This window comes from Cryptococcus neoformans, chromosome 1 (assembly GCF_000149385.1).
Source record: "Cryptococcus neoformans var. neoformans B-3501A chromosome 1, whole genome shotgun sequence".
Taxonomy (NCBI): domain Eukaryota; kingdom Fungi; phylum Basidiomycota; class Tremellomycetes; order Tremellales; family Cryptococcaceae; genus Cryptococcus; species Cryptococcus deneoformans.
The window spans coordinates 918,013-945,048 of NC_009177.1; the positions used below are offsets into that span (position 1 = coordinate 918,013).

Genomic DNA, 27,036 nt, shown 5'->3' on the forward strand with positions numbered 1-27,036 from the left:
TTTGAGTGTGGAAAGCGACGAGTATACGTACATTACGTAGTGTTTATATTTGGAGACGCATCCGGTCCACCGTGGGAATCGCCGCTTCTGTATCTTTTCTCCAGCCGCTTCTCCACTCACTTCTTCGTCACTTTATCCAAATATGTCACATCAGCGCACAGCCCATTTCCAGGTGCCACCTCTCCAGATATCGTGGGTCCATACAAGCCCCATGCCAGCGCAAGCTCACATTCCAGCCGTACAGCTCCGTCCTCCACGGCGGTATCCATCATCCTACTCTCAGAACATGGCAGGCCAACGGGCGGAACCTCACAAAGTCTATGCTTATCTACCCCATCTTCATCTCCGACGACCCTGACGCTGAACAAGAAGTTGCAACTTTACCAGGGCAGAAGCGATGGGGTATCAACAAGCTCGAAGCGTTCTTGAAGCCCTTGGTGGAAAAAGGCTTGAAGAGTGTGATTCTTTTCGGTGTGCCTGTTACTATGGAAAAGGCAAGTTGCATTTTGGATTTCGGTGTGACGGTGCAAAAGGGTTGTGTCTGATATGCCTTGTACACTAGGATCCTCGTGGCAGCGCTGCCGATGACGAATCGACCCCTGTCATTCAAGCGCTGAAACTCCTTACCAACGTCTTCCCCCAACTCATGCTTTGTGTCGATGTTTGCCTTTGTGAATATACGTCTCACGGTCACTGTGGCATTCTCTCGTCTCTCCCCAATCCAGCCCACTCCAACGCCCCCACTCTTGACGCGGAGGCTTCAGCTCAGCGTATCGCTGAAGTTGCTGTCGCCTATGCCAAAGCTGGTGCGCACTGTGTGGCACCAAGTGACATGATGGATGGGAGAATACGAGCAATCAAATATGGACTGATGCAAGTCGGATTGGCCAACAGGTGCGCTTTGATGAGCTATTCGGCCAAGTTTGCCAGCGGGTTATACGGACCTTTCCGGTTAGTCACTCCGTCCTATCCCCGAATTTCTTTTTGACTTTTAGTTTGGTCTGTCTAGAGATGCCGCCGGAAGCGCCCCTTCGTTTGGCAACAGAAAATGCTATCAACTCCCTCCGAATGCTCGTAGCCTCGCTAGAAGAGCTATCGTGAGTTCTTCAAATAAGAGTTTACGATATCAGTGCTAAGCTACCATAGCAACGAGATGCTAGCGAGGGCGCTGATATCCTCATGGTCAAGCCTGCTCTCCCTTACCTCGACATCATATCAGACTGTGCACAATATGCCCCTGATCATCCCACTGCCTGCTATCAAGTCTCGGGTGAATATGCCATGGTCGTCGCTGGTGCAGAGAAGGGCATCTATGATTTGAGGGAAATGGCGTTCGAAACTACCGAAAGCATGGTTCGCGCAGGTAAGTGCATTTTTGCAAGACTTCGCGCCACTTCTCCTGCTAATTGAGACGTATACAGGAGCCAGCATAATCCTGACATACTTCACTCCTCAGTTCCTTGACTGGCTTGATGAATGACCTGCTGGATTTTTTTCCGACGTCGTATAATAGGGCTGCATAGTCATTAAAGATGCAAAAATCCTAGGTGAATGTCAGGGAGGGAAAATGGTACATTTTTGTTCAGGCATGGTACAATGAGAGCTCCGAAATACAAAGATGCCGCATACTATTGATTTCTATGATCAAGCCATTCGCTTTACAACAAAGATTTTACTCCTCGTATAGTTTCTAAAACCACATCCGTGTTTTCTGAGCCGTCTCCTTCATCTCCTCCTTCCATGGATAATCCCCCGGGCATCAGGCGACGGAAAGTGTTTTGCATCATCGACTGCAATTCTCCAAGCTCCCTTAGAGACTGTATCAAGCCATCAAGCTTTGCAGCTCTTGAATGGCCGAATAAGGGTTGAATTACTTCGCCTTCAATCTCAGCAGAGACACCGATAATTTTGGACAATAAAAGCGCAAGATTGCCTTTTAAGATTGACGCCAAGGGCTACATTATAGAAAATCGGTTAGTGTCACTCATTACAATAACTGTGAACTTGTAACGCACATCATCGTTGCTATTGGAATACTGGTTATACAAATGTGCGAAGTGCAGCCCTAATGGAAGAGCTGAGGTACAGCGGCAGCGGCGCAGACAAGCATGTACCCCAGCACAGTCACTTTGGATATCTACATTTCCAGGTTAAATGAGCTGATAGCCGAAGCGCAGTTTAAAATCGTTCTGCTCACTTGTATGGGCAATTTTAAACGCGAAGCTCTTATCTGCCAAAACAGATGTAGTGAACAGGGCCAGCGCATAGCATAGCAGTTCTTCTTCTGAGATCTCTGGCTCATTAATGCTGGGTCTGGTCACTTTTGCTCCTTCTTCCTTTTCCAACACAGTCCTCTGACCTGTCAAATACTTTTCATGGGCGTCTTTCGCATTTCTGACAAGGTCGACTCGTTTTAAGATGACTCGCGCCAAACAGATCGGTCCAGCCTCACATTCCATGACTGCGATAGCCCATTGCCCTGATGCAGTTCCAAGTTGAGCCAGGATTTGCACAGCATGTAAAGAACACCATGACGCTAAAAGCCAAATATCAGCTTCGGTTCATAGGGATACCAGGGTTCTGGAGTACCTTCCGAACGGTTGCTATCATGGGTTAAGGCAAGATGGGTAGTAGCTAATGTAATGTCAACTAGAACCTGAGCTACTTCCTGCGGGCTGTTGAGTAGTTCCTCTCGTAATGTTGAGGAGTGTTCTGTTAAAGAAAGGATAGCGCGAAGGCAATGATCCAGATAGCCCAAATCCAAAGATCGCTCATCGGGTTGCAAGTCCTGCAAGTTTTGAGTATTACATGAGGACCAAAACTTTTTTAAAAGAATTGTATCACTTACCAAACCCTTTTCATAAAGATCAAAATGATCACTGACGCCTTTTATTTCTTCTTTCAAGACTTCCAACATATTTGTCAAAGCCTTTTCCTTTTCGAAATCGATTCCTGTAGCAGCCCACATTGTGCTTTGGCAGATTGCATTCAGAACACAGGAAGCCCAGTATCGTGTTGAAGACTAATGAACAATAATAATGCTTAGTATCCCCGAGTGGAAAGGAATGCTTATACTCACCCTGGAAATCTTCCAATTGTCTTTCAACTTCTCACATATTGTGCGCAATTTTGAGATCTTTTCGTATGAATGAGCTCAGACAAATGAAACTCTGGACATGAAGGCAATGACATACAGAGTTGGTAATTTTTGGTTTATATGAAAGGTCCAATGGGCCTTCACGGGCTTTTATCAGTTTCAAAAGAAGAGAGACACTTTTCTGAGAGTCATTATGCACAACATATTCCAAACCTGATCCGGAAACGAAGAGGATGCACAAGAACACGAGGCATGCCGACTCCATTACCTGCAAGAAGTGAGCCGTGAGACATTGTTAAATGGGAAGGGTGGACGCACTTCATCTTCGCCTGCACCAGTAAAACAATCCCATGCTTTGTCAACTTGACCGCAGATTTTCATTTTGCTCAGCCAATATTCATCTAACATATTTTGAAGTATATCCATCGCACTACGACGTTGGGTCAGCAGGAAATACAAGTGTCACGTATGCATTTACCTGGAGCGCTGGAACGATTTATTAGCAGCCGGGTCCGATATACCATCAAAAAGGTAGCCTAATTCGTCGATGAAGCGTCGATTCTCGCCTCTAGACCTCATGTCAGACACGGTCTCCGGCGCCCTAGCCTGGAGCATATCTTGTAGCAGACTAGCGGAACGGCTTGTATGCTGGATGGTGTTATCAACCTCATACCGCTGCCTCAATTCCACATAGCTAGCCTGTAGCTGAGACTCATCTCCTTGACTCATAGTGTCATACGACGACTGATCCCCGTCTTCAGGCCCCCGCGAAAGTTCAACCAGAATCGTCCGAACTTTACCATATGTTTTTTTGGCTCTTCCTCCCGACCCTGGATGCTGCATGATTTGAGGATGCACAGCAAAAGCAGAGTCTATGTCCACACCTTGAGGGCTAGGCTCTGCGGGAGAACTGGGCATTGATTGCGTCCTTCGTAAAGCTGAACGTGGCGGGGTTGACGGAGCAGTCACTATCCGCGAACTTGCGGGGCCAGCTTCATGGTCGTCCCTTCTATCTTGTTTTGACGGTGTAGATGGCTCTGAGACACCTAAGCTCTGAGTTTTGGTAAGCATACGGCGCAGACCCCCGGCTCTTGCTGAAGAAGTCGCATGGAAGCCCCCAGAGGAAGGAGGAACAGGTTGAAGATCTCCACTTTTGACGGATGCATGAGAACTCGCGCCGGAGGAGAAACCAGAGAATAGCTCTGATATCTCCCTGCGATTAACAAGTGAAGGTGAGAGTGGACGACCGCAGTTTCTAGTCGTATATCGATTTGAAGCTGGGGCCGAAGATTCAGATGAAAGGATGGGGGATTCACTTGACGCGCCTGAGCCGTGATTGTACTGTTGCGTCCTCGCCCTGGCCATCAGGCGAGGTCGTGTCCAGCCACTTTTGAGACGTTCTGGTTCAAATACGGCTGTTCCTTTCACTTGTGGGGACGGCGAGGTGGATCTGCTGGGAGGCGTGGGTGATCTGCTGGGAGGCGTGGGTGAGAGAGAAGAGGTGATATGGACAGCGCTGTCGTTGGCTTGATTTTGTGGTTGGGTGTCATTTGATAAGTTCCTGCTTCTCTCTTTGTTCCCAGGACTACCAATTTCTACATTCCTCCGTTTGGACCTGGAAAGATGTAATTCATCTTCTCCATGACCGTTATCTGAGAAATCAACATCAGGTGTCTCCGAACGTTCCCATTCCGTAGCCCCAATTTTCCTCTTCTCTTTATGCGCATTTGAACGCCGACCGTAAGTTCTTCTGGCGAGCTTTGTCGAAGTAACCGCGACGCGATTGATGTCTGATAAGGGCGCGGTAGGGCTGGATGAGTGCATGCCGAAAATAGTCGAAGTGAAGGAGAATGTGTTCGAGTGCTGGAGTGTGGAAGGCGGCTGGACTTATGATAAGACTATGGTAATTCCTGCGGGCTGATGGGGCTGGCTGGGTGAGGAGTTGAAACGAGTGTCTTGTTGCGAAATAAATGCATTTATCAAATCGCGGAACTCGGAAACTAAGCAAACGCAAGAGACGCGTCAGATGTCAACCGGAGAACACCAACCCCATATAAAGAGAAAAAAATGAAACGAAAATGCAGCCACTTATCCATGGATTTTATGTATGGTGGGAATACGCTGTGGTTTGTTTTCTTCACATAAGACACGAGGACATCGGATGGTGGGGATGATAGCACTGTTTCCCAATCAACTATGTACATGTCACATAAATTATCGATTAAGAAGGGAGAACAGATTCGTCATTGTTGTTAGCGCATCGGTCATCATCCTCAAGATCTGACATCCTGCACTCATGTCAAGGTCCCCCCTACAGGGTTGGACGTTGTTATCTTTCGACTGCCCTTGTAAAATTACCTAAAGTGGAAGTAGAGGGGTGTCCGAAGTGAAACCCCAATCTGAAGCTGCTGTTTTTGCTTCCAGGCATATGCTCCTCTTTGACACGCAGATGGAGGAGGGTGTAAGTGCAGAGCATTATACTCATCTATATTCCATGCATAGGCTCTATTCAGTTGCCATGCATAAGCTGTATACATATTCAGCTCCAATTGTGCTTCCATGCATAATAAACATTGGATTATGGCACATAATGCATGTGAGGTAGTGATAATTGGTTACATAGCACGCTTTTTCGGCTTTTGAGTCGCTTTGATAGCAGCGGCTTTCGCTTTGGGTTTTGAACCTTTGGCATCAGCAATGTCGGCTTCAAGGGCAAGCTATATTTTTGAATGATCAACCAGCTTGTAAGTAGAAGAAGGTACCGGCAACTTACCTGCCACTCAGCCAAGAAGTTGTCCAAATCCCGATCCCAGATATTGTTGGGACTGAGCTTGAGCAACTCGATGAGTTCTTGCTCCTTTGCATCCCTTTCTGCTAACAGCTTCTCAACCTATATGCTCTTTGTCAATTGCAAATTTGAACATATTTTTTCGATACACGCACTTTTTCTGATGTCAAACTCCAGATAGCCATACCCAAGAGGTAATCATAGTCGCTAGCTTGTCCTTCGTCTCCGTCTTCTTCTTCCTCGGCAGCTTCGTTTTCTCCTTCCTCTTTGGCCCTTTCTTTCTTGGGAAAAGGTTTAAATTTGAGACTACGCAATTCAGCGACGATATCTGGCCGTCGCTTGCCGGAAACGACTAGCTCCTTAGTGATGATCATATGGACAAAGCGGGCCTGGTTGCTGAGTCGTTCAAATTGCCTGTTTAGCTCGTCGGCAAGGTGTTGCTTTTTGTTATCAGTCTACTAATCAGTGCTGATGGGTAAGATAACATACCTTCCGATGCCCATAGAATTCGAGGCGCTTGTGGAAGAATTCTTCCAATATCTCTTCAGGGCTGGCATATTTCTTGATCTTGCCGTTCAGGTCGAAACAGACCATGTTACCAGTACCAAGAGAAGTAGTAAGTTTGAATCGTTTGTCGAAGCCTTCCTTCTCAGCATCGGCGAGGTTCTTCTCGGTCATATGGACTCGAAAATGCACTGTGGTATCTGTGTGGTGCTCCTCATAGTCCTATATGAAACTATGAGCCGCTGTCCCCCTTCCTGATCAGACACTGACCTTGATGGTCTGGGGTACTTTGTCGGTCCCTGTGGTCATCTCTTCAAGCATTTCCTTGAAATCTTGAGTCCACCTTCGAATGGGCAATTCGGTAATTTCGAGGGTAGTGTCATTAATCTTCTCGATTATGCCACTGACTTTGTACTTGTCTTGATCAATCCGCTCAATAAATCCCTGAAAAGATAACTCGCATTCAGCAAGGCCTCAGCTTTGACGTGTAATGCGTACTTTGAAACCTCTGAACCAGGGCGTCATTTTCTCCGGCTCCTCACCTCTCATCATTCTGCGCAAGTTTTCGACGATATCCACAGGATTGTAGTTTGGGATGGCAGTACTCCAACCTGATCATTGTTATTGACTGTGCAACAATGCCTGTAGCTGGAATGAACTTACCAGTACCAATACCATCTGCGCCATTGATCAATACCATTGGAACGGTGGGCATGAAATAGTCTGGTTCAATGCTCATGCCATCCTCGACCAAGTAGTTGAGCAATCCGTCGTCTGCAGGGTGGAAGATTGCTCGAGTCATCCGTGGGAGGTTTGTGAAGATGTAACGAGCAGAAGCAGCGTCTTTACCACCTGCAAGACGAGTACCAAATTGACCGTTGGGGTCCAGCAAGTTGATATTGTTACTACCGACGAAGTTTTGTGCTAAGCCGACAATGGTAGACGTCAAACTGGCTTCACCGTGGTGATATGCGGTTTTCTCCGAAACGTAACCGGCAAGCTGAGCAACCTTGATTTCTTTGGTGAGGTTTCGCTTGAAACAACCAAAGAGAACCTTTCGCTGACCAGGTTTGAGACCGTCGGCCACGGAAGGAATCGAGCGGATATTATCAGCCATGGAGAAGAGAATCAGCTCCTTGTTGACAAAATCGGAGATGGGGAGGGATTGAACATCATGATCAAGGTAGGTACCAGGCTGCAAATAAATTCATTAGCTTTAATATACAATTCATTGTCACGCCTTAGCCCACTTTAAATTGACGCAACCATTCCTTACGATCATCGGCTTTTTTCTTATTGAACGCCATATCAATCAGTTGCCTATCCTCCGGCTGCATGGTCTCAAATGCCAAACGGTGTTTGTCCAGATCGCTGAAATACTTTTTGGCATCGGCAGAGGTACTGGTGCCCAGACCCTTATAGTACTTGGACTCCCATCCACGACCGTTGTTATTTTGGGCTTTCCATTCTTCGTATTGTGGCATTGTATAGAAACTGATCTCTTTTTTGCCTTTCCAGACCTTAACAATGGGTGTGATGAACTCCACAAGGAAGTTGGGAATTCGAAGCAAAGAAGGGTAAAAGTGATCCAAGAAATTGATTATAAGACCCTTGATATGGGAGCCATCGTGATCCTGATCTTCAAGTCAGAATATTCGTGGGCATCTGGACGCTCATGCTCACCTGATCAGTCATGATCATCAAATGTCCATATCGCAGACTGTCAGCAGTGGCATAATCCTGGTTGTGCTTCAAGCCCAAAATCTGCTTGATATGCTGGATTTCCACATTCTTGACAATCTGGTCGTGACCAGCTTCGCGAACATTGAGAAGTTTACCTCTGAGAGGGAAAACGCCATACTCATCACGTCCGACAACTGCAAGACCAGAAACGGCGAGAGCTTTGGCAGAATCTCCTTCCGTCAGAATGAGAGTGCAGTTCTTGGAGTTTCGGCCGCCAGCATTGTTTGCATCTTCAAGCTTCACAATACCAGAAATCCTGAATGTTGTAGGTTAGTGAATGTACATGCCTACATCGCATTGGCGCACCGAGATCGTTTGGTACCATCTGTTTTCTTGAGTATTTGGTCCTGTTTAAACCTGGCCCAATTCAAGACATTGTCGATGATACCGGTTTTGGCCACTGTGAACAGAATAATGAGGGACTGGATCAAACATTTACATGCGGGAAAGGTACTCAACTGACCTTTCTTGATAAACTCCTCCGACAATTCGCATTTACTGCCGAATGCTGATGACTTGAGTGTAAGGTTCTCTTTGGTTTGCGAGTCGAAGGCCGGGTTCTCAATGAGAGCATTCACAAAGATCCACATGTGGTTTTTGATCTGAAATGGCTTGACCGGGGCAGCTTTGTTCTTCTTTTTAATTTGATCCATTCTTTTCACTTCATTAGTCACGTCGAACAAGATCGTAATAAACATACAGTTTATTGGCAAGTTGCGTAGCAATCATGTCAACATGAGTACCTCCCTTGGTAGTGGCAATGGAGTTGGTGAAAGACACTTGTTTGAATTCACCATCGGATAATGCGAAAGCTACTTCCCATCGCTTGTTTGCCACCTCATATATGATTGGCGGCTTGGTCACAGCAGCACCGCCGGCAGCTTCGGAGGTGGCAGTAGTGGAAGCGTTAAGGTACATCTCTACATACTATGAAGGATGAGATGAGCTTCCTTTTTCTGTCATTGACATGTGTATACTCACCTGCTTAAAATTTTTCACTTTGATACGTTCATCATTCAGAAACACTTTGACATCTTTGACTGTACCCGCCATATCATAGACACGTTTCATCAAAAGAGCGTTGGTGTCATCATCAATCCCATTCATACCAAATCGTTCGAGATCTGGTTTGAATGTAATCTTGGTCCATTCCTCGCCTTTTTTGTTGTCGGTGATCTGAGTAATAATCAGCCTATCATTATCAGGACTTCGTAGGTCTTCTATACCTTGGGGGTGCCCTTCTTGCTCATATTGTTGGAGAAGATCTGCTTGTACTTTTTGCTGTTGACCTTGTCAGCAGTCTCGACGACTATATAACCATCAGTTCACAGAGGCTTTCAAAACACAACAGCCGACGTACTGAACTCGTGAGAATAGATGTTGGCCAATTTGGCACCGTAGCCATTTCGACCGCCGGTAAGCTTTTTCTGGTCGTCGTCGAAGTTACTTCCTGCCAGTCTACCATGGGAATGGCTGAGTGACCCATTTAAGCTGGAGATATGGGAACTCACAAGTGGCCGAAGATCAATTCCGGAATCATAACACCTTCCTTAGTATGCATCTCGACAGGGATACCACGGCCATTATTATACACAGATATAGCATTCTTCTCACGGTCGATAACGACCTTGATAGAGTCCATGGTAGGGTCATTGATCTGTAAAAGTGGATGAGTTGCCATCAGACCTCATAACACACACTGCACTTACCTTATTATCAGAAGCGTTCACCAAGATCTCATCAAAGATTTTAAGGAAACCCGGGACAAATGTAATAGGCCTGAAGCGGTATAAATGGAAAGAATCTATTTACACAGTTTTCACACCTACCTGTGCACCATAGTCTTTGTTTCGGGATTCAAAATCCACATGGGCTGAGTAATAGCCTCTACAGAGCCGATGTAGGTATCAGGACGCTTCAAAACATGTTCCCTTTGCGAAAGCTATGAAAGCGTCAGTTTTATTGGAATCTAGATTTATCAAGCTGTCCGACCTTCTGGTATACTTCGCTCGCATTCTTGTTACTAGTGGGTGCTTTTGCACTTGATTCGGTACCAAAATCGCCATCATCATCGTCGGCTTTCGTCTTCTTCTTGGGCGGCGAACAAACTGTATCCGAACCTGCATCGGAAAGTGACTCATTGGGGTGCTTCTTAGACGCTAATGGGGCTTTGTTAATCTTTTTTGGAGCTGCCTTCTTGGCCGCTGGCGCCTGTGAAATCATAATTCAGCTGAAACGAAACTGCGGTGGGTCATTCTAACTATACCTTTGCGGCGGGTGCCTTTTTTTTGGGCACAGCAGCTTTTTTCCCTTTGGAAGGCGCTACATAATAATCGGATTCGCTACCATCGTCATCGATTCTAAAGTCATCAAACTCGCTGTCCGACATGGCGAAGGATGTTGTTACTTGTGTTCGATTGGTGGTGATTTAGAAGTCGCCAGACGAACTAGGTGGGGATTACTGTAACTGTAGCAGACAGTTGTACCAGTGCTTTACGTTGAAGCAGACCGAAGGAGGTGGTCGAGGAAGGAGGAAGGAATAACCTAGGTTGGGTATTAAAATTGCAGGCCACGACGCGATGGCTTTGTTCGTTGTTGACCTTGATATTTTGATGTTTTGTTTACCGCGTTGTGTCAAAAGCGAGCGTGGGAAAAAGTAAGGTGACGCGTAAATTTTGCCGGGGCAGATTAGTAGATTTCGTCGTTGGGGGAGTGGTGGTGTTTATTTACAACGCTACTACTGCATTTCCTATGATATTCTTCAAGTTACAGTCGCGACCATACACTCAACATAGCCAGACCCACATTCAGCGCATACTTATCTTTGGCTAACCCCATTTAAAAGATGCGGATGGCAGGCAAGGAGCAGGCCTTCACGGCAAGCTCCATGTGGCACAGTCATTCTCCAGGAAACAGCGGAGAATATTAACAATTCTTTAGTCATTGTCTATACCCTCCAAGGCATGGCTCAAAGAGTGATGGGACTTATTGTAGAGCCCAAAAAGTGCAGATGTATCTGCGTTGCTTTCCTCGTAAGTGAGTATACCTCATGTGTTGGAATTGGCTCAGATCTTGTTTCTAGCTTCGGAGATGCCACAATGCAATTCTATTGAGCGTAGCGCTGACTGTGGGAAGACATTCTTGTCATCTTCGATTGCTCAATACAAGTACAACGGCGGTGCTTCTTCCCATCCGACACCAGCTTACCCCACTCTCGACCCTTCAATCCTGTCGCCTTCGAGTGCCCTCCTTACAACAACTCAATCCTGAGAATATTCTGATGAGGGTGATGAAGATAGTGATAGCAATTCAGACTCAGACGATGAACAGCCAGAACTGCTCAAGGAGTATGGCAGAGAAATGGAGACACCTACCACGGTGTCTTCTCGCTCTGGTGATGGCAAGACCGCCAAGAAAAAATGTCTGACATGAACAACATGGGAAGAAAAAAAGAAGGAAGCAAACAAACTATGAGCCTTCTGTATTAGTACAAAAGGCTGGACCCTTTTTGCATGTTGAGATCCTCGCATGCTTCCAACAGCATCGAAGCAGGATTTTGAAATCGAGGGTTGGTGAGTGGAGTCTGATCTCCCATTGCTGCCAGTATGCAGACTAATGAGCCTTACCACCAAGTCCCAGGCCAAGCAACAACTGTGGTGCAATCAAGTTTCCTTTGCTACAGTAGACATGTCGGTCACCTACAACTATGGGAAATGCAGTATGATTCCCTTCATGTTGAGAATCTTAAAAAGAGATTTCCAATTGTAATAAGGATAAAAATGCATTGATCATATAGCCAATCATACCAATTTTGATGCTAAAATTGTTTGCAGCCTTACATGATTGTTATACAAATGGCAACCAACTTCAGAAGGCCTTTTAACCACTACTTTGTCAAGAGTTCATTGGAGGATCTGCAAAACCTCACAGACCCTGAGGCTCTAGAGGCTCCTGTCATGAGCCTGCATGAAGTAGAAGAGATAAGAGATCATAGGAGGGAGTTATGTAATGGAGGAAGGCAAGGTTGTTTCAGATAAGAAGGTCCAGCTGGACCTCCAACTGGAGCTAGAAGGATATAAATAGATTTCTGTAGAAGTATATAAAGGGAGCTTTGTCCTTGATCTTGATCTTCTTCCCCTCAAAGATCAATATTTCATAAGTTACTTTGCGAAAGGTCCTCGAGCTCCCAGTGCTCACTCTCGTCTTACCTTGCACCACCTTCGACATAAACTTACTCCACTAGTATATAAGCTTGCCTGATCTTCCCAAGCGAATATACCTCTGCCCTATACCATACGCCAACAGACAAGTGTCAAGAGGTATATCATACATATATCTCATTGCTTAGTTAAACTACGGCTTTCTATCTCGTCTCCAAGGCCGGACCTTGTTGGGGACGAGTCGTAACAGTAAATATTGATCTTCCACACTTGTGGTTGGTTGGTATAGACTTCAAGTACCTTTTACCTTCGACACATACGTATACCCTTATACAACTTCATCAACAACCTCAGCCACCTATAACCTCATACCACCACTTTGTATACCATATCCTATATCATGTCAGGTCCATCCACTCGTAGTGGTCGAGCTGTGGAAAAGGTCGAAAAAGGCAAGGAAGTAGAACATACCCTCGATGACGACCACAATCCCGCGGGTTCATTCAACACCAATCCTCAATCCGATCCATTTACCGCCGACAACACATCAAACGACACCCAAACCCAACTCGAGATGATGCGCAACCATATCGCAAGACTTGAGCAACAGAAGGAAGAGTTGACGCATAAGTTGGAAGAGAGCAAAGTCGAACGACAGATGTTTGATAATAGCGAAGATAATGAGGGCGAGAACGAACAAGAATTGGATGAAGAAGACGAAGAACCTAGATCAAGCCGCGACCTGTCAGCGCAAACACCATATCCAGAAGTTAAAAGGGAATACAGCCGACAACGCACCTCAGTACCCTCCAGTAGACCTCAAGAACCGAAGATATCCCAACCCGAGTACTACCACGGACAATATGCCAAGCTCTCAACCTTTATCACTCAAGTGACAATGGTGATTACCCTCCAACCTTCCCGTTTCCCTACCGAGACCTCCAAAGTCCTATATGCCGGATCTTTCCTCCGAGATACCCCATTCTTATGGTTCCAACCCTTCGTAACCACCATCGATCCCCAGCCCAAGTTTATGCTGGACTTCAAGAAATTTTGTGCCGAATTAAGGAAGAACTTCGGAGATCCAGACGAAGAACAGACAGCAGAACGACTCTTGTCTGCCAATGTCAAAGAAGGTAGCCAGGAACAAGAGCGTACTACCAAACCGGCCAACACAGACTCCTGCGAATATCTCCAAACTCTCAAAGATAATAACAAAAACAACAAAAACCAACTCACAATCGACTTTCTCTTTCACAACAATGTTTATCAAGCTTTAATCGATTCCAGTGCCTCTACAAACTTCATCGACAAAAGATTCGTCCAGACCTTTAACCTCAAAACCACGAAAATAGAAGATTCGATCCCATTATACCTATTCAATGCTGCGGGTCAGCGAACTATAATTGAAGAAGAAGCCAACATCCTGGTTAACTTCCAGAAACCATTCGGACACACCTTACTCCGACTCCTCGTAACCGACATCGGCTCCTACCCCATCGTCTTAGGTATAACCTGGTTACAAGAGCACAATCCGTCCATCAGCTGGGAAACACTTTCCATACACCCACTGTATCACAGATGACGAGTGCCAACTTAGCCATGGTCATCACCAATGACAAACCCCCAAAAGAAAACACTGATGCCGAAATAGTACCTAAAGAATACCATCAATATCTAGATGTATTCGACAAGAAAAGCGCCGATACACTCCCAGAACATAGGTCTTTCGACCACCATATCCCTCTCGAAGAAGGAAAAAACCCACCTTTTGGTCCCATATACAATCTCTCCGAAAAAGAACTTGAAGCTCTCCGTGAATACCTTGATGAGAATCTTAAGAAAGGTTTCATCCGACCGTCCAAATCACCAGCCAGAGCACCCATACTCTTTGTCAAAAAGAAAGACGGATCGCTTAGGATGTGTGTCGATTACCGGGGAATCAACAAGATCACCATCAAGAATCGCTATCCTCTACCATTGATCACCGAGCTCCTAGATCGACTCAAATCAGCCAAAGTATTCACCAAGATCGACCTGCGAGGAGCCTACAATTTACTTCGCATTAAGGCAGGCGAAGAATGGAAAACAGCTTTCCGTACTCGCTACGGGCATTTCGAATATTTGGTAATGCCGTTTGGCCTCACCAATGCCCCTGCATCCTTCCAACACCTCATGAACCACAATTCCGTGACATGCTAGACATATTTGTTATTATCTACCTCGACGACATCCTCATCTACAGCCCAGACTTGGAGACTCACCAGTCACACGTCATACAAGTCCTAGATCGCCTCCACCAAACCCATTTATATGCCAAAGCTTCAAAGTGCGAGTTCCATCAAACCTCAGTAGAGTTCCTAGGTTTCGTTGTCAGCGATCAAGGTCTATCAATGGACATCAAGAAAGTAAAGTCTATCACGGAATGGCCGACACCTCGCAATCTCCATGATACCCAATCCTTCCTTGGGTTCTGTAACTTCTACCGAAAGTTCATCAAGAACTACTCTAGTATCGCCAAACCTCTTATCGACTTGACAAAGAAGGACTTACCCTTTGTATGGGAAGAACCTCAACAAACATCTTTCGAAACACTCAAAAGGAGCTTCACCTCTGTTGATCTCCTATGTCACTACAAACCACCAAGAAATTAGATCACCACTATCTCAGTCCCTACACCATTATGGTGCGCGTTCCTTCCCACGCGTATTGCTTTGAGTTGCTGAAATCAATGCGCATCCACGACGTCTTCCACGTCCAATTGCTTGAGAAATATATTGAGAATGAGATACCAGGGTGACCACAAGTCGCACCATCACGAAGATGACCTAGAATACGAAGTCGAGTGCATCCTCAATCATCGATTTTACTGAAAACACCGCCAATTCCTTATCAAGTGGCTCGGCTACAATGCCGAACAGAACAGTTGGGAACCCAAAACCGCTTTAGAAAAAGCTTCAGAGATTGTTGATCAGTACAAGACAACACACCACCTATAGGAAGTCGAGATCATAGTAACAGTTCAGAGAAATTATTCCAAACATTGTGAAAACATTTTTAGTTCATAGATTTTTCAAAGACGAATTCTTCACAACTACCTTGCACCACCTTCGACATAAACTTACTCCACTAGTATATAAGCTTGCCTGATCTTCCCAAGCGAATATACCTCTGCCCTATACCATACGCCAACAGACAAGTGTCAAGAGGTATATCATACATATATCTCATTGCTTAGTTAAACTACGGCTTTCTATCTCGTCTCCAAGGCCGGACCTTGTTGGGGACGAGTCATAACAAAGAGAAAAAAACAGACGAGAGGAAAGAATTGAGGTAATGTAAGGTCCGGACATCAGCAAACCTGACAAGCTCCGATGTAACGTGATCAGGAGCGATCACGCCTTGTTTTGCCTGATCATGCAAGATCAAATCCCATATTGAAAATCAGCGCGATCCGTAAGAGTAGCCACCTAACAATGAGCTCGAATGTTGCGATCATGCCCAATCATGTAATGCGGTTGCCTGATCAAAGGACGAAATGCATGATCATGTAACTTAAGAGACACAATCATATGGGCAAAATGCAAGATCAGATGACTGTTCTGCCTGATCATGATATATATGAAGCATGATCTTGGAATGTATGCATTATGATCAGTAACAATAAATGCATGGTCAGGCAATAGGGGTCATGATCAGGCAATAGGCTATTTGATCATGCAATTGGGCTTATGATCATACAATCCCTGATTTGATGCCTGGGGGCGATTGTTGGTTCATGCAGTATTATCCATTTATGCATAGCAATTTCATTGATGTGCACGCCATACTCTGCTCTTATAAATACATATGCTTAAAGTAGACAAATGTACAAAATGGAGTTTGTTAAACTCCAAACATTGCCCGGTGGGTCTGAGCATTATGATCTGTCGACCTACCTCTGTGGATAGCAGCATCATTGGGGGATTGCAAAAGCGCAGATTGCCCGTCATTCATCATAAGCCAGTGAAGGGTGCAGTCATTCAAGCATACTTCTCCTTTCTTTCTATAATGATCATGAGCTTCACAAGACCTGACGATTGAAGAAGATTAACAAAGACCAAAAGAGAATTACACTAAAGTTGTTGATCACAAACCGGTTGTGGCAAGACGTAGTGTGAGATTGGGCAGGCTGGGAGCCTAAGTGATGGTCAGCAAATTGGCTATTTGTAGTCCAAATTTCAGAGCAAATACCTCACAATAATACACCACTAACAATATTTGGAACCTGACGTTCAGGAGTTATGTTTCCTTCAACTGGAAACAATGGTCAGAGGAGGGAGGGGAGGGGAAGGGAGATATCTCATGGAGAGTGTTTGAAATCACTCAAGGTTGAGCAAGTATTGTGGAAGCTTCTACAATGAGACTGTTTCAGATCTCACTGGTGCTTACTGTGGAATGGGGACCATGTACGTACCATCTGTAGCCTTCAAGTTGTCCTTTTTCTTCCCTGTCTTTCCTGTGCTTTTTACTGAGTCTGGAATCCTTGTCATTATTATCGATATCACCTTCCAATCTCTTGTTTTTGGATCCCATTTAGGTCAATAATAATACTTGTTACGCAGTTGTGGTGAGATAGTGAGATTGAGTATGTACTCGAGGATACAATCTATGATGGGAGATATATGATTTTGAAACAGTCAGGGGGATTCATCCAAACAAGTGATACTGGTGGGGTATATATAACGAAGAGGAATTGTTCCAATCAGTAAGGGTATTCAGCTTGAGCCCCTGATGACAAGCAAACATAGACCATAAGTGAAAAGTCTCAGCTGATCCACTGCGAGCAATAAAGAACGCCCTTTCAGCTTGAGCCCTCGATGATGAGCACTTATGCACATTGCATAATATGGATCATAAATGAAAAGCCTCAAGTGATGCAAGAATGAAGGAAGCGAGTGATGGACAGATGGACAGATGGACAGACAGAGAATGTGATGAAAAGACAACCACGAAGAACTGGTGGAGACTGGCAGGTGTCGCGCGCCTGTTTTAGCTCCCCGGTCCCTCAGCTGTTTTGCCTGCTGTATATGCATAATAAACACCTTACACCATCAATTGTTCACATGCCCCTGATTTCCTCTGGACTTCCTATAATTCTTGACCTGTACATATGTGCCATTTCTGTCCCACTTCTCAGCTCATCTATGGGTTCTAGTATGGAAGGTCATAGATCGATTTTGGGAGCTTATTTAACCATCGATTTTCTACCATTTTTCATTAGTACGTTTCAAATATGGATTTCTTATTTTTCATGGCTAATTCTAATTCTAATTTTTTTTCCAATTTTGATTCCATTTCCTAGTTTTGGCTGAGAAAAAACTAGCAAGCGCCAAAAAACAAGAAACCCATGATTTGCACTGTTCTAGTTCTTCTTTCCTATTCTAATCCTAGTTTTTCGGGAAAAATGCAAATAAATTCATGCCTCAAATATTCATGTCTGCATGTTGAGGACTTAAGTCATGACAAAACATCGATAACAACAACAGACACGCCGTTTCTTTCCATAAAACCTACAGCTCTGCAAGTCCACAAGATGGACAAACATGAACCCTTTGTCACCCCATCCCGTGCTCATACTCCTGTCAGTCAGGGTACTATGAAAAAGAATAAGCATGACAAGTCGTATACAAGGTTTCAATGGGTTAGCGGCGAGGGCTTCCAGGCACACGATGGTCGTTCACCAGAGGAAATTCTCATTGACTATATGGCAGACCCTGAATCATACCAGAAATGGAACAATTCAAGCAACAAATTGGGGGTTATTTCACGGTACGTGCTACCATTTCTCGAGTCCTGTGGGATCCCTTGTAAACTATTGACGCCAACGGCTGTCAATGGTCGAGTGAGTGGCGCCTTAATTAGGGATGTTCTGGGCTGATTATCTTTAGATGATGAAGATCAAGATGTCATTTACCGCAGCGAATACCCTCATTAAGAACACTGGGGAGGGAGTGTCTGAAAAGGATCATGAGAGAGGCATTCATACCTGGAATGGTTGGTGATTCTTCCATTCAAACATGTCAAGGCAACTTATTTTCTGACTCTTTTGTCACTCAAGATAAACTTTTAGAAATCTGCAAATATTATCACTTGTTATACCCTGCTTTTGCGTGATAAAACTGGCGATTTCTCAGATGGGAACCCTATACATGACTTATTTGGACTGACATCACTTTCCAACCACACTGCTTCGCCTTCTACCGAAGGGGGGGACGTGGAGTCAAGGATCAATAATCCAGACATCTTGGATGCACTTGCAGCACTTGCAGAAGTAGACTGCCGATATAGAGAGGAGGAGGGAAATCATGAGGAAGAGGAAAGTGGCGATGGAGATAGAGAGAAATCCCCAATTTTAGGCGAGGCTGGGCAGGGATCTGCAACCAATGCCAAAAAGGTCCTTACCAAAGTGAAGGCAGATGACAACTCTTACAAGAAACGCAAGGACACCGTGGCTGCGATTGGCAACAATCTTAGGAAATCACTCTTTGACTTAGCTGAAAAGGATGCCAAATCTCAAATGGACCTGGAAATATTCAAGGCCAACAAAGAAAGGCTGGCCCAGGAGAGAGCGGACAAAATCCAGTCGCAGCGGTGGGAGAAAGAAGATAGTCGATTTTTGGCAGAACTTCGTGTCAAGGAAGCTTTGTCGCAATCGGAAGCCGCAGTATGTTCAGCTGAGCAACGCAAATTGGAGGCAGACGCGGAGGCATGAAGGAAGCAGACTGAGAGGGAAGAGGAGATATGGAAAGTGGAGGATGCCAAGAGAAAGCGGGACAAGGAAGATGCTGAGCAGAATTCCAGGGCCAGCAAAATCAAGCTGATCGGGGAAAGGACGGTCCAGCTTTTGGATACCTGGAAAAGGTATAATGTCTTAGGGAAAAGTTATGACAATGCTGAAAGGCAAGCCTATATAGAAATTGCTGGTCATGAAAGGCCATTCTAGATTTGATATCCGAAATGCAGAAATGTTTGGTTACATAGGATCAAAATCTACATTTCTAAGTTCCACACTTCCTCACTTTGATAGGGAGTCTCGACGACTGTTCTGAATATCATTTAAATATCATTTATATTCTGGTATACAGTTTTTTGCCCCAGGCCCTGTAGAACCTCGATTTCCTTCAAAACTTCTCTTCGCCGTCGGTCGTTTGCTTGACGATCTTCCTCATCCATCAGATGTGAGGCCGCGGCGAAGAGTCGTCGTTGATTTTCAGCTTCTTCTTCCATAATCTGTTGTAGTTCTGCTCGGTCGATAACATCTTCATCATCCAACCCTTCTTTGGATAGTACAAAATTATGTAACATAGCGGTTACCTGTTATACAACATCAGAAGGAACTACAAAATAATCACATACCACATACATGAATCCATTTGGATGCTTGCAAAATATGCTTGTCGGAAGACTTTATCTGTGTTGACATGAGTTTGATGCTTTGGAAGCGTGCTTTCCAGTAACCAATAGTATGCTCAACTTCCACTCGTACTTTCTTCACACAATCATTGAAGTTGATATGAGAGGCTGCCAAGGCGTTATTTCTTGCACCTCTACCTCCGACACGTTTAAAACTTGGTAAGGTATAGTTGTTTGCAGCATAGCCACTGTTGGCAAGGAGGTACTGCCTGTCGGAAAAGAATTCCTCTGGCAATTGGTAAAGCTACTGCTGTATTTCAGCTAGCTATGGTCATAGTCTCGAAATGCAGACTTACTCAGGTCGCCTTGTACACCTTTTGATCGTGACATGCAGCCATCATGGCTGTACGAATGTACCGAATTTTATGCTGGTAATCACAGACCACCATGATGTTGAATCCATATTTGTCCTTTCTCCCATACCACAGCAATTTATCGTCCCTGCCAGGGATATACTCCAGCTCAATTTGAGTACCATCGATCAGCCCAACACAGTTGCCGAATAAAGAGTTGCAACCAATTTCATGCTGAATGAGTCTCCGCTCTTCAGCATCAGGCCAGTGCAAAAAACCTTTGTTAAGAAGTGTTTCATGGAGAGCTTCGATACAGCGTTGAGTATACAAAAAAGATGTCCCGGCTATATGAGTGGTTAGTTACTTGGCTCTTTGTGGTGCACATCTTGACATCACTTATTTACAGCTTATACACATCTTTTCACCCACTTCTCCATGGGACATACCATTGCCTCTACGGCCCAATCGGACCAACATAACATAAAGCTGAAAAGCTGCGTGCTCCTGGGGATTCCGTGACCTGTTGGTGAACACAGGGTGGGCGCGAACAATGAAGTATAGTTTTATGAAGCTTGCCTTAGTCATTCGTGCCTAAAAAAGAAATCAGCAATTTGGCAGGCTTTAAGATCCTGGACTCACATTTCGCTTGAAATCCAGGTCTGTTTGATTCATTAAAATCGCCCATACGCCTTCACCGAGCCTTTGTCGCCGTCGATACTTCACAGGGCGGTGTAAATAGCGCAAGCCATCAAGATCAGCTATGAAGTTGGACAGTGCTTGAAGAAGATGAAACGTCCTTCGTGGTGAAAGCAAGACAACCACTTCTATCCATGGTTTCACTCTGATACGCGCAGCTTTGAGAACCATGAGAGCCCGTGCCAAATACTGAGAGAAACCTTCTTGAGTGTGGTCAAATTGATCATCAAGACGGCATAACCGTTATACCAGGACCAGGATCAGAAGCAGCTCAATAAGATTTGATGCTTCATGTTTGAGCTGAGATATATCGCTGGGCATTTTCAGAGAATGGCAGCTGCTAGAGGTACTGAAGATACCATGGATGGTAAAATATGTGAGCAAGGAAAGATGAACTATCGCGATGTAAGTGCAGAGCCCTTACCACCACTTGTTCTCACCATATGGTAGGATTTATTCCTATGCATTGGTCGATGTTGGTAAGTGAGATTTGATGCCGAAACGCGTCTTTCGGACTACGCCGAAACGCGGCATCGAGCTCTGTCTGGCCTCTGCCCTATGCATGATATTTTATTCCCATGCATAGGACCGGCAATTGCTTCCGAAACGCGGCAGCGGACTTCGCCGGATCTCTGCCCCTTTTTTCGATGGACTTCTGTTTGTTTCCTCATACATTCATATATATATATATATATTGGTACATAGTTATAGTTCTCCTTTTACCTAGCAAACTTAATGCATATTCCCGTGCTAGTTTGCGTCCATTCAGACAACTATAACTATTTTACACCTCTACGAACGCTCTCCTCGAACGCTTTCTCGAACCTCATTCCCCTCGAACGCTCAACGAACCCTGTCCGAACGCAGTGAGGCACCCTCAGTGCCTACACGTGACTTGTCGCGACACGACGCGATTATGGTGTGCAAGATTCTTAATTATCTTGATTATCATGATGATGAACGAAAGTGGTGATGACCGCAAATCAGAGGAATTAGCAGCTCGAAAACTAGCAACTGCCACCCAAAATCATGCGTTCAAATATAATTCCTGTTTCAAGCGAAAATTAGAAGTGTCGGCGATGTCCGATTTTCAACTAGAATTAGCAACAGGAAACTAGAAAATCCATATTTGAAACGTACTAATGAGGTCTCTTTCTTAGGTCACATAATCCGCCCCGGTCAGATCCTACCTGACCCCGCCAAGATTGCATGCATCGAGCAGTTTCCTCTTCCGATGAACTCCCACCAACTCCACTCGTTCCTTGGCCTCATCAACTACCTCCGTGATTTCATGCCTAACCTTGCCGACCACACCGCAGTTCTCCACGCGGCTCTCGCTCCAAACAGCACAGCAGAAAAGGCTTATTACAAGGCACTGAAGATGCACAAGGGCCACCTCCCGGATGGTTGGACAGGTTGGACTTGGTCTTTTGGGCCTGCAGAGCAAGCCGCTTTTGAGGCTGTTCGACGTGCGGTGAGTACTGTCCCTTGTCTCACCGTTATTGATTATGATGCTGTCAAAGCAGGAACACAGAAGGTCTTCCTATTCACCGATGCATCGAATACCGGTACTGGGGCATGGATCAGTGTTGGTACTTCTAGGGACTCAGTACAACCGGTCGCCTACAACTCTCGAACCTTCAATAGCGCCCAGAGTAACTACCCAGTTGTAAGTGCAGAGCCCTTACCACCACTCGTTCTCACCATATGGTAGGATTTATTCCTATGCATTGGTCGATGTTGGTAGGTGAGATTTGATGCCGAAACACGTTTTTCGGACTTCGCCGAAACGCGGCATCGAGCTCTGTCCCGCCTTTATCCTATGCATGATATTTTATTCTCATGCATAGGACCGGCAATTGCTACTGAAACGCGGCGGCGGACTTCGCCGGACCTCTGCCCCTTTTTTCGATGGACTTCTGTTTGTTTCTGCATACATCCATACATATATATATATATATAGATCTCATACATAGTTATAGTTTTCTCTTTCCCTAAGCGAAACTCATGCATATCAACCATTGCTAGTTTCGCATCCAGTAGACCACTATAACTATAAACAAACACTGAACGCTTCCTCGAACGCATCTGAACGCCCTCTAGACCTATACCACAAACGCCCATCCTTCTCGAACGCCAACCGAACGCAGTGAGGCACCCCTAGTGCCTACAGTGGGCTTGGGACTTGATGGGGGGGGGGTGGTTTGGCATGACGGAGTGTGGCAATGTCGGGACCGTTAACCCTGGGTGAACATCTGAGAACCATCAGTAGTAACGTCCAGTACATCGAGATGTAGCTCGTCTTCGCCAATAAAGTCTTCCCAAGCCTCCTTCCAACCTGCATAGTCCTGCACTGTATCACGACTGAGCCACCGAGCCTTGGGGCCATCACCGGCGAGGCGGGCGCGCACTTGATAGACCTTTGGATGATTTCCCTTGGGGGTGAGGGTGCGGTCTTCAAGGATTTGGAGGATGCATGGCGAGGAGGCAGCCGGGCGGTCGAGTAGGTGAGGAACCGCGTGCTGGTGATACTGTTCGGACTCCCAGTATGGCTTGAGGCGTGAAACATGGCGGTGAGGCATTGACTGTGTTGAGGTGACAGGAACATCCAATTCATAGAGTGATTGCTCAGGAAAGGCCTTGAGGATGGTGAAGGGGCCTTCCCAGCGGGGCATGAACTTCGCAGAACGGTTAGTGGCTGTCTTATATTCATGACGGAACTCAGCTGTGTTCAAGTAGACTTTGTCTCCCGGGTGGTAAATGTAAGAGGCTAGCCTCCGACCCAGTTGACCCACATCTCATGAGGTCACCACTTTCCCCAGCTTCAAATTTCGAGCCGTGTTTCAATTTACTTCCGCTTCTTCCTCCAAGTTGCGCGTGTCAAATTGCATCCGCTCTCCTTTCTCCCAGGTCACGTGCTTTATTTTTCCCCTGTTTCTCCGAGCCGCGTCTCAATTTACTTCTGCTCCTTTCCTCCAAGTCGCGCGCATCAAATTGCATCTGCACTTGTCCTCCCAGGTCACGTGCATTATTTTACTTCCGCTTTTTCTCTTCTTATTTTCTCTTCCATTTCTCATCCTAAGTCCGAGTTTCTTGTCCGAATTTTCATGCCACAAGCCCCGGTGTTTACCGGAGCTTTGGTCGCGACTGGTTTCGAGAGTGAAGGCAAAGTACATGGAAAGGTTGACACACAATTTCCTTTATTCTTTTATCCTTGTTGTGTTCAACCTTTCCTTCTTCCGACCTTACAGTCACAAATACCTTGCCTTCTCCTCTGTAAGCAGAGCTCTCTACCAGTTACCTTCTCCCCTCAGACCCCCTGGCTAATCCTGATCAGTGTTCCTATCAATTCTTCATCTTGTCTCCTTTACTAGTCGCTGATAGGACATAATCAGCATATGCATTTGGGATCTTGTTTGCTTCTCTCCAGTCCGAAGTTAAGCCTCAAGCCCTGCCAGCCCTAAGAGCCCACCAGTTCTCTCCAAGCTTTGTCCCTCCGAGCTAGCCCCACCAGTTCAGTGAAGGTCTACTGTTTGGACCTTGCACATGCACGAGCCCGATATCGAGAAAACGGCAATCAGCACTCCCTGGGGTTTATACGAATGGGTTGTGATGCCGCAAGGTGCGTGCAACTCGCCGGCAACACAACAACGCTGCCTCAACGAGGCTTTACGTAACCTCATCAGCGTTTGTTGTGAAGCTTATGTCGATGATATCATCATTTGGGGCGTGACTGACTCTGACTTAGCGAAAAATATCCGCGCGGTTCTCACGGCTTTACGTAACAGCGGGTTTGTTTGCTCGCCTAGCAAGTCGAAATTTTTCGTCGACTCAGTATCCTTCCTGGGCCACGTAATCTCCCCCAATCACATTGGGCCAGATCCGAAGAAAGTCGAGGCACTACGCGCATGGCCATCTCCTGGTTGTGTGAAAGACCTCCAATCTTTTCTTGGCCTTCTCCAGTATTTACGCAAATTCATCCCACACATCGCCACCAAGACGTCCGTTCTCACGGCTCTTCTCCCTCCGAACAAGACAGCAGAGAAAGCGTATGAATCCCGTAAACGTCAACTAGCTAAGGGCCTCCCAGCCGAGCGATTAGAATCACTGAGTTGGGTATGGAAGTGGACAACGTCGGCGCAAGATACGTTTGAGGCGCTGAAGGAAATGGTGGCACGTATCACAGGTCTGTCCCCCCTTTCCCATGAAGCTATCCTCGCAGGTCAAACCAATCTCTACCTTTTCACCGACGCAAGCAATACCGGCCTCGGCGCTTGGTTGGGCACGGGTTTATCCCCCGACAACGCTCAACCTATCGCCTACGATTCCCGCTCTCTCACCGCCGCCGAACGAAATTATCCGGTACACGAAAAAGAGTTATGCGCCATCATCCACGCCCTCAAAGAGTGGCGGCCCCTACTTCTCGGCGTCCCGGTACACGTCATGACGGACCATGCGACTCTCAAGTGGTTCTTTCAACAACCAAATCTGTCCGAACGTCAGAAGCGGTGGCTACTAGTGCTCGCCGATTACGACCTCCAGATTTCCCATATTCCAGGGGCCACTAATGTCATCGCCGACGCTTTCTCCCGGCTCCGCAACTCCGACGCCCACGTCAACGCCCTCACCATGATGGTTCTCTCACCAAACGCAACCTTCCTAGATGAAGTAGCTGAAGGGTACTGTAGACACTGGGTGTCTCACTGAGTGTCGTAGTAGTATAGTGTGTAGTTGACTAGCAAAACATGCACTGGTTGTAATACATGTGGATTGAGTATTGAAGAACTACAACAATATGCGACTACTATTTTACTAAGTACCAACTGTGTGTCAGAAAGTAAAGTTACACACATCAAATGCCACGTCATTACTAAGTATTTCAAATGTAACATTATACACATGGAATGTTACATAATCTGGATGATTACATACACAACAAATATCGCTGAATATTCATACAGCTTATACATGGGAATGCATGCATGTAAATGCACTGCATAAATTCCTGCATGTAAATGCGATGCATAAATTCCTGCATATGCAATATGCATAGGAGGATGCATGCACAAAGACTGCATGCATGGAGAATAAATGAGTATAGTGCTCTGCACTTACACTCTCCCCCATCTGTCAAAGAGCCTATGCCTGGAAGCAAGAACAGCAGTTACCAGGAGGCAGGGACAGGAAAAAGAAATAGAAGTAATAAGAGAAGGACAAAGAGACAAAAAAGAAAGGAGAAAAAACAGCTATAAGCATGGGGGTCATGGGCTGACTCTGTAAATTCTTGTCACCAGATCCAGGATGGATAAGATGGGGAAGGAGAACGCAGCAGGTAACCACTCCGGAGCGCAGCCTTTTAAGATTTAGTCTTGTTGAGCACAAGCCAGGGGAAAAACAAACCATAAAGGCCAAAAAAATAACCCAACAGAGCAGCCCAAGCCAAGCCATGACACTATGGAAGAAAAGAAAAGAGGAGAGGAAACCAGAAAATAAGCAAAAAGGAAGAGAAGAAATGAGCCCGAAAAGAAGAAGAGAGAAGAAGATAAAAGGAAAAAATGAAGAGAGAAAAGAAAATGGAAAGGAAGAAGGAACAGGCGGACGAGAAAGAGAAAATAAGGAGAGGAATAGAGGAGAATAGGAAGGAATGATCAAATGGCAAGATCATCAGGACCCAAGTACTCCTCATACAGGGACTGGAAACCAGCCAGAGGGCGGAGGTCATCCAGGTAGCGCCATTGGCCAGTGGGACCATTGCCAGAGAATACCACACGAAGCTGGCGGCGACCACGGAACTCACGATCATCCAGAATCTGTAATAACCTTGGGGGGGAACTAGAGGAAGGGCTTGATGGCGCTGAAGAAGTCAGAGGGGAGGTCTGATGAAAGCGAGAAGATGAGAGGTAGGGCTTGAGAAGGTTGGCATGGAACTTGGTGTAACTGCCAGAGGGAGAGTCTGGAAGATCCAAGGTATACACTGAGCGGTCGGAGTGAGCAGCCAGTACCTTGTAAGGACCTTGGAAACGTGGGAAGAACTTAGCAGCACGGAAATCCCCATCACCAGACTTGAACTCTTTGAGTCTATTGCGAGTATCCAACCAGACCCAATCTCCAACATTGTAAATGATCTCCGACCGACGGTGGCGGTTAGCTTGGATAGCCATGCGATGCTTAGCCAAGACCAGGTTGTCCTGAGCGTCGGCCAGGAAGAGATCTTGTTGAGCAGCAGCGGCAGTCCAGTCAGCACGAGTAGGGATGGACTCGCGAGTGAAGGGTGGCGGGCGGGCGATGCCAGGAAGCGTG

At 45.9% G+C, this 27,036-nt stretch overlaps 6 protein-coding genes across 6 annotated transcripts; 4 read left to right on the top strand and 2 right to left on the bottom strand.

The window, feature by feature from the left end:
• Positions 1–142: 142 nt before the first annotated feature.
• On the top strand, positions 143–1,480 carry CNBA3450 (hypothetical protein; the record flags this gene model as incomplete). Its single annotated transcript, XM_773252.1, has 6 exons — positions 143–192; positions 245–494; positions 563–951; positions 1,010–1,097; positions 1,147–1,363; positions 1,422–1,480. 6 exons carry the CDS (start codon positions 143–145, stop codon positions 1,478–1,480), a joined length of 1,053 nt encoding a protein of 350 aa, XP_778345.1.
• A 178-nt stretch (positions 1,481–1,658) lies between these two features.
• CNBA3460 (hypothetical protein) lies at positions 1,659–4,921 on the bottom strand (the record flags this gene model as incomplete). Its single annotated transcript, XM_773253.1, has 9 exons — positions 1,659–1,955; positions 2,016–2,137; positions 2,198–2,536; positions 2,590–2,788; positions 2,849–3,022; positions 3,080–3,136; positions 3,195–3,365; positions 3,416–3,527; positions 3,576–4,921. The coding sequence occupies 9 exons, from the start codon at positions 4,919–4,921 to the stop codon at positions 1,659–1,661; spliced, it is 2,817 nt and encodes a 938-aa protein (XP_778346.1).
• A 791-nt stretch (positions 4,922–5,712) lies between these two features.
• Positions 5,713–10,521, bottom strand: CNBA3470 (hypothetical protein; the record flags this gene model as incomplete). Its single annotated transcript, XM_773254.1, has 20 exons — positions 5,713–5,814; positions 5,871–5,987; positions 6,041–6,325; positions 6,375–6,611; positions 6,660–6,833; positions 6,888–7,000; positions 7,053–7,584; positions 7,640–8,023; positions 8,073–8,388; positions 8,439–8,532; positions 8,596–8,786; positions 8,833–9,059; positions 9,114–9,308; positions 9,359–9,441; positions 9,493–9,590; positions 9,644–9,789; positions 9,842–9,911; positions 9,962–10,074; positions 10,125–10,343; positions 10,399–10,521. The coding sequence occupies 20 exons, from the start codon at positions 10,519–10,521 to the stop codon at positions 5,713–5,715; spliced, it is 3,819 nt and encodes a 1,272-aa protein (XP_778347.1).
• Positions 10,522–12,692: 2,171 nt separating this feature from the next.
• On the top strand, positions 12,693–14,946 carry CNBA3480 (hypothetical protein; the record flags this gene model as incomplete). Its single annotated transcript, XM_773255.1, has 3 exons — positions 12,693–13,800; positions 13,926–14,427; positions 14,538–14,946. 3 exons carry the CDS (start codon positions 12,693–12,695, stop codon positions 14,944–14,946), a joined length of 2,019 nt encoding a protein of 672 aa, XP_778348.1.
• Positions 14,947–21,096: 6,150 nt separating this feature from the next.
• CNBA3490 (hypothetical protein) lies at positions 21,097–22,450 on the top strand (the record flags this gene model as incomplete). Its single annotated transcript, XM_773256.1, has 4 exons — positions 21,097–21,103; positions 21,147–21,215; positions 21,491–21,602; positions 21,841–22,450. 4 exons carry the CDS (start codon positions 21,097–21,099, stop codon positions 22,448–22,450), a joined length of 798 nt encoding a protein of 265 aa, XP_778349.1.
• Positions 22,451–24,282: 1,832 nt separating this feature from the next.
• CNBA3500 (hypothetical protein) lies at positions 24,283–25,577 on the top strand (the record flags this gene model as incomplete). Its single annotated transcript, XM_773257.1, has 2 exons — positions 24,283–25,431; positions 25,554–25,577. 2 exons carry the CDS (start codon positions 24,283–24,285, stop codon positions 25,575–25,577), a joined length of 1,173 nt encoding a protein of 390 aa, XP_778350.1.
• Positions 25,578–27,036: the final 1,459 nt, after the last annotated feature.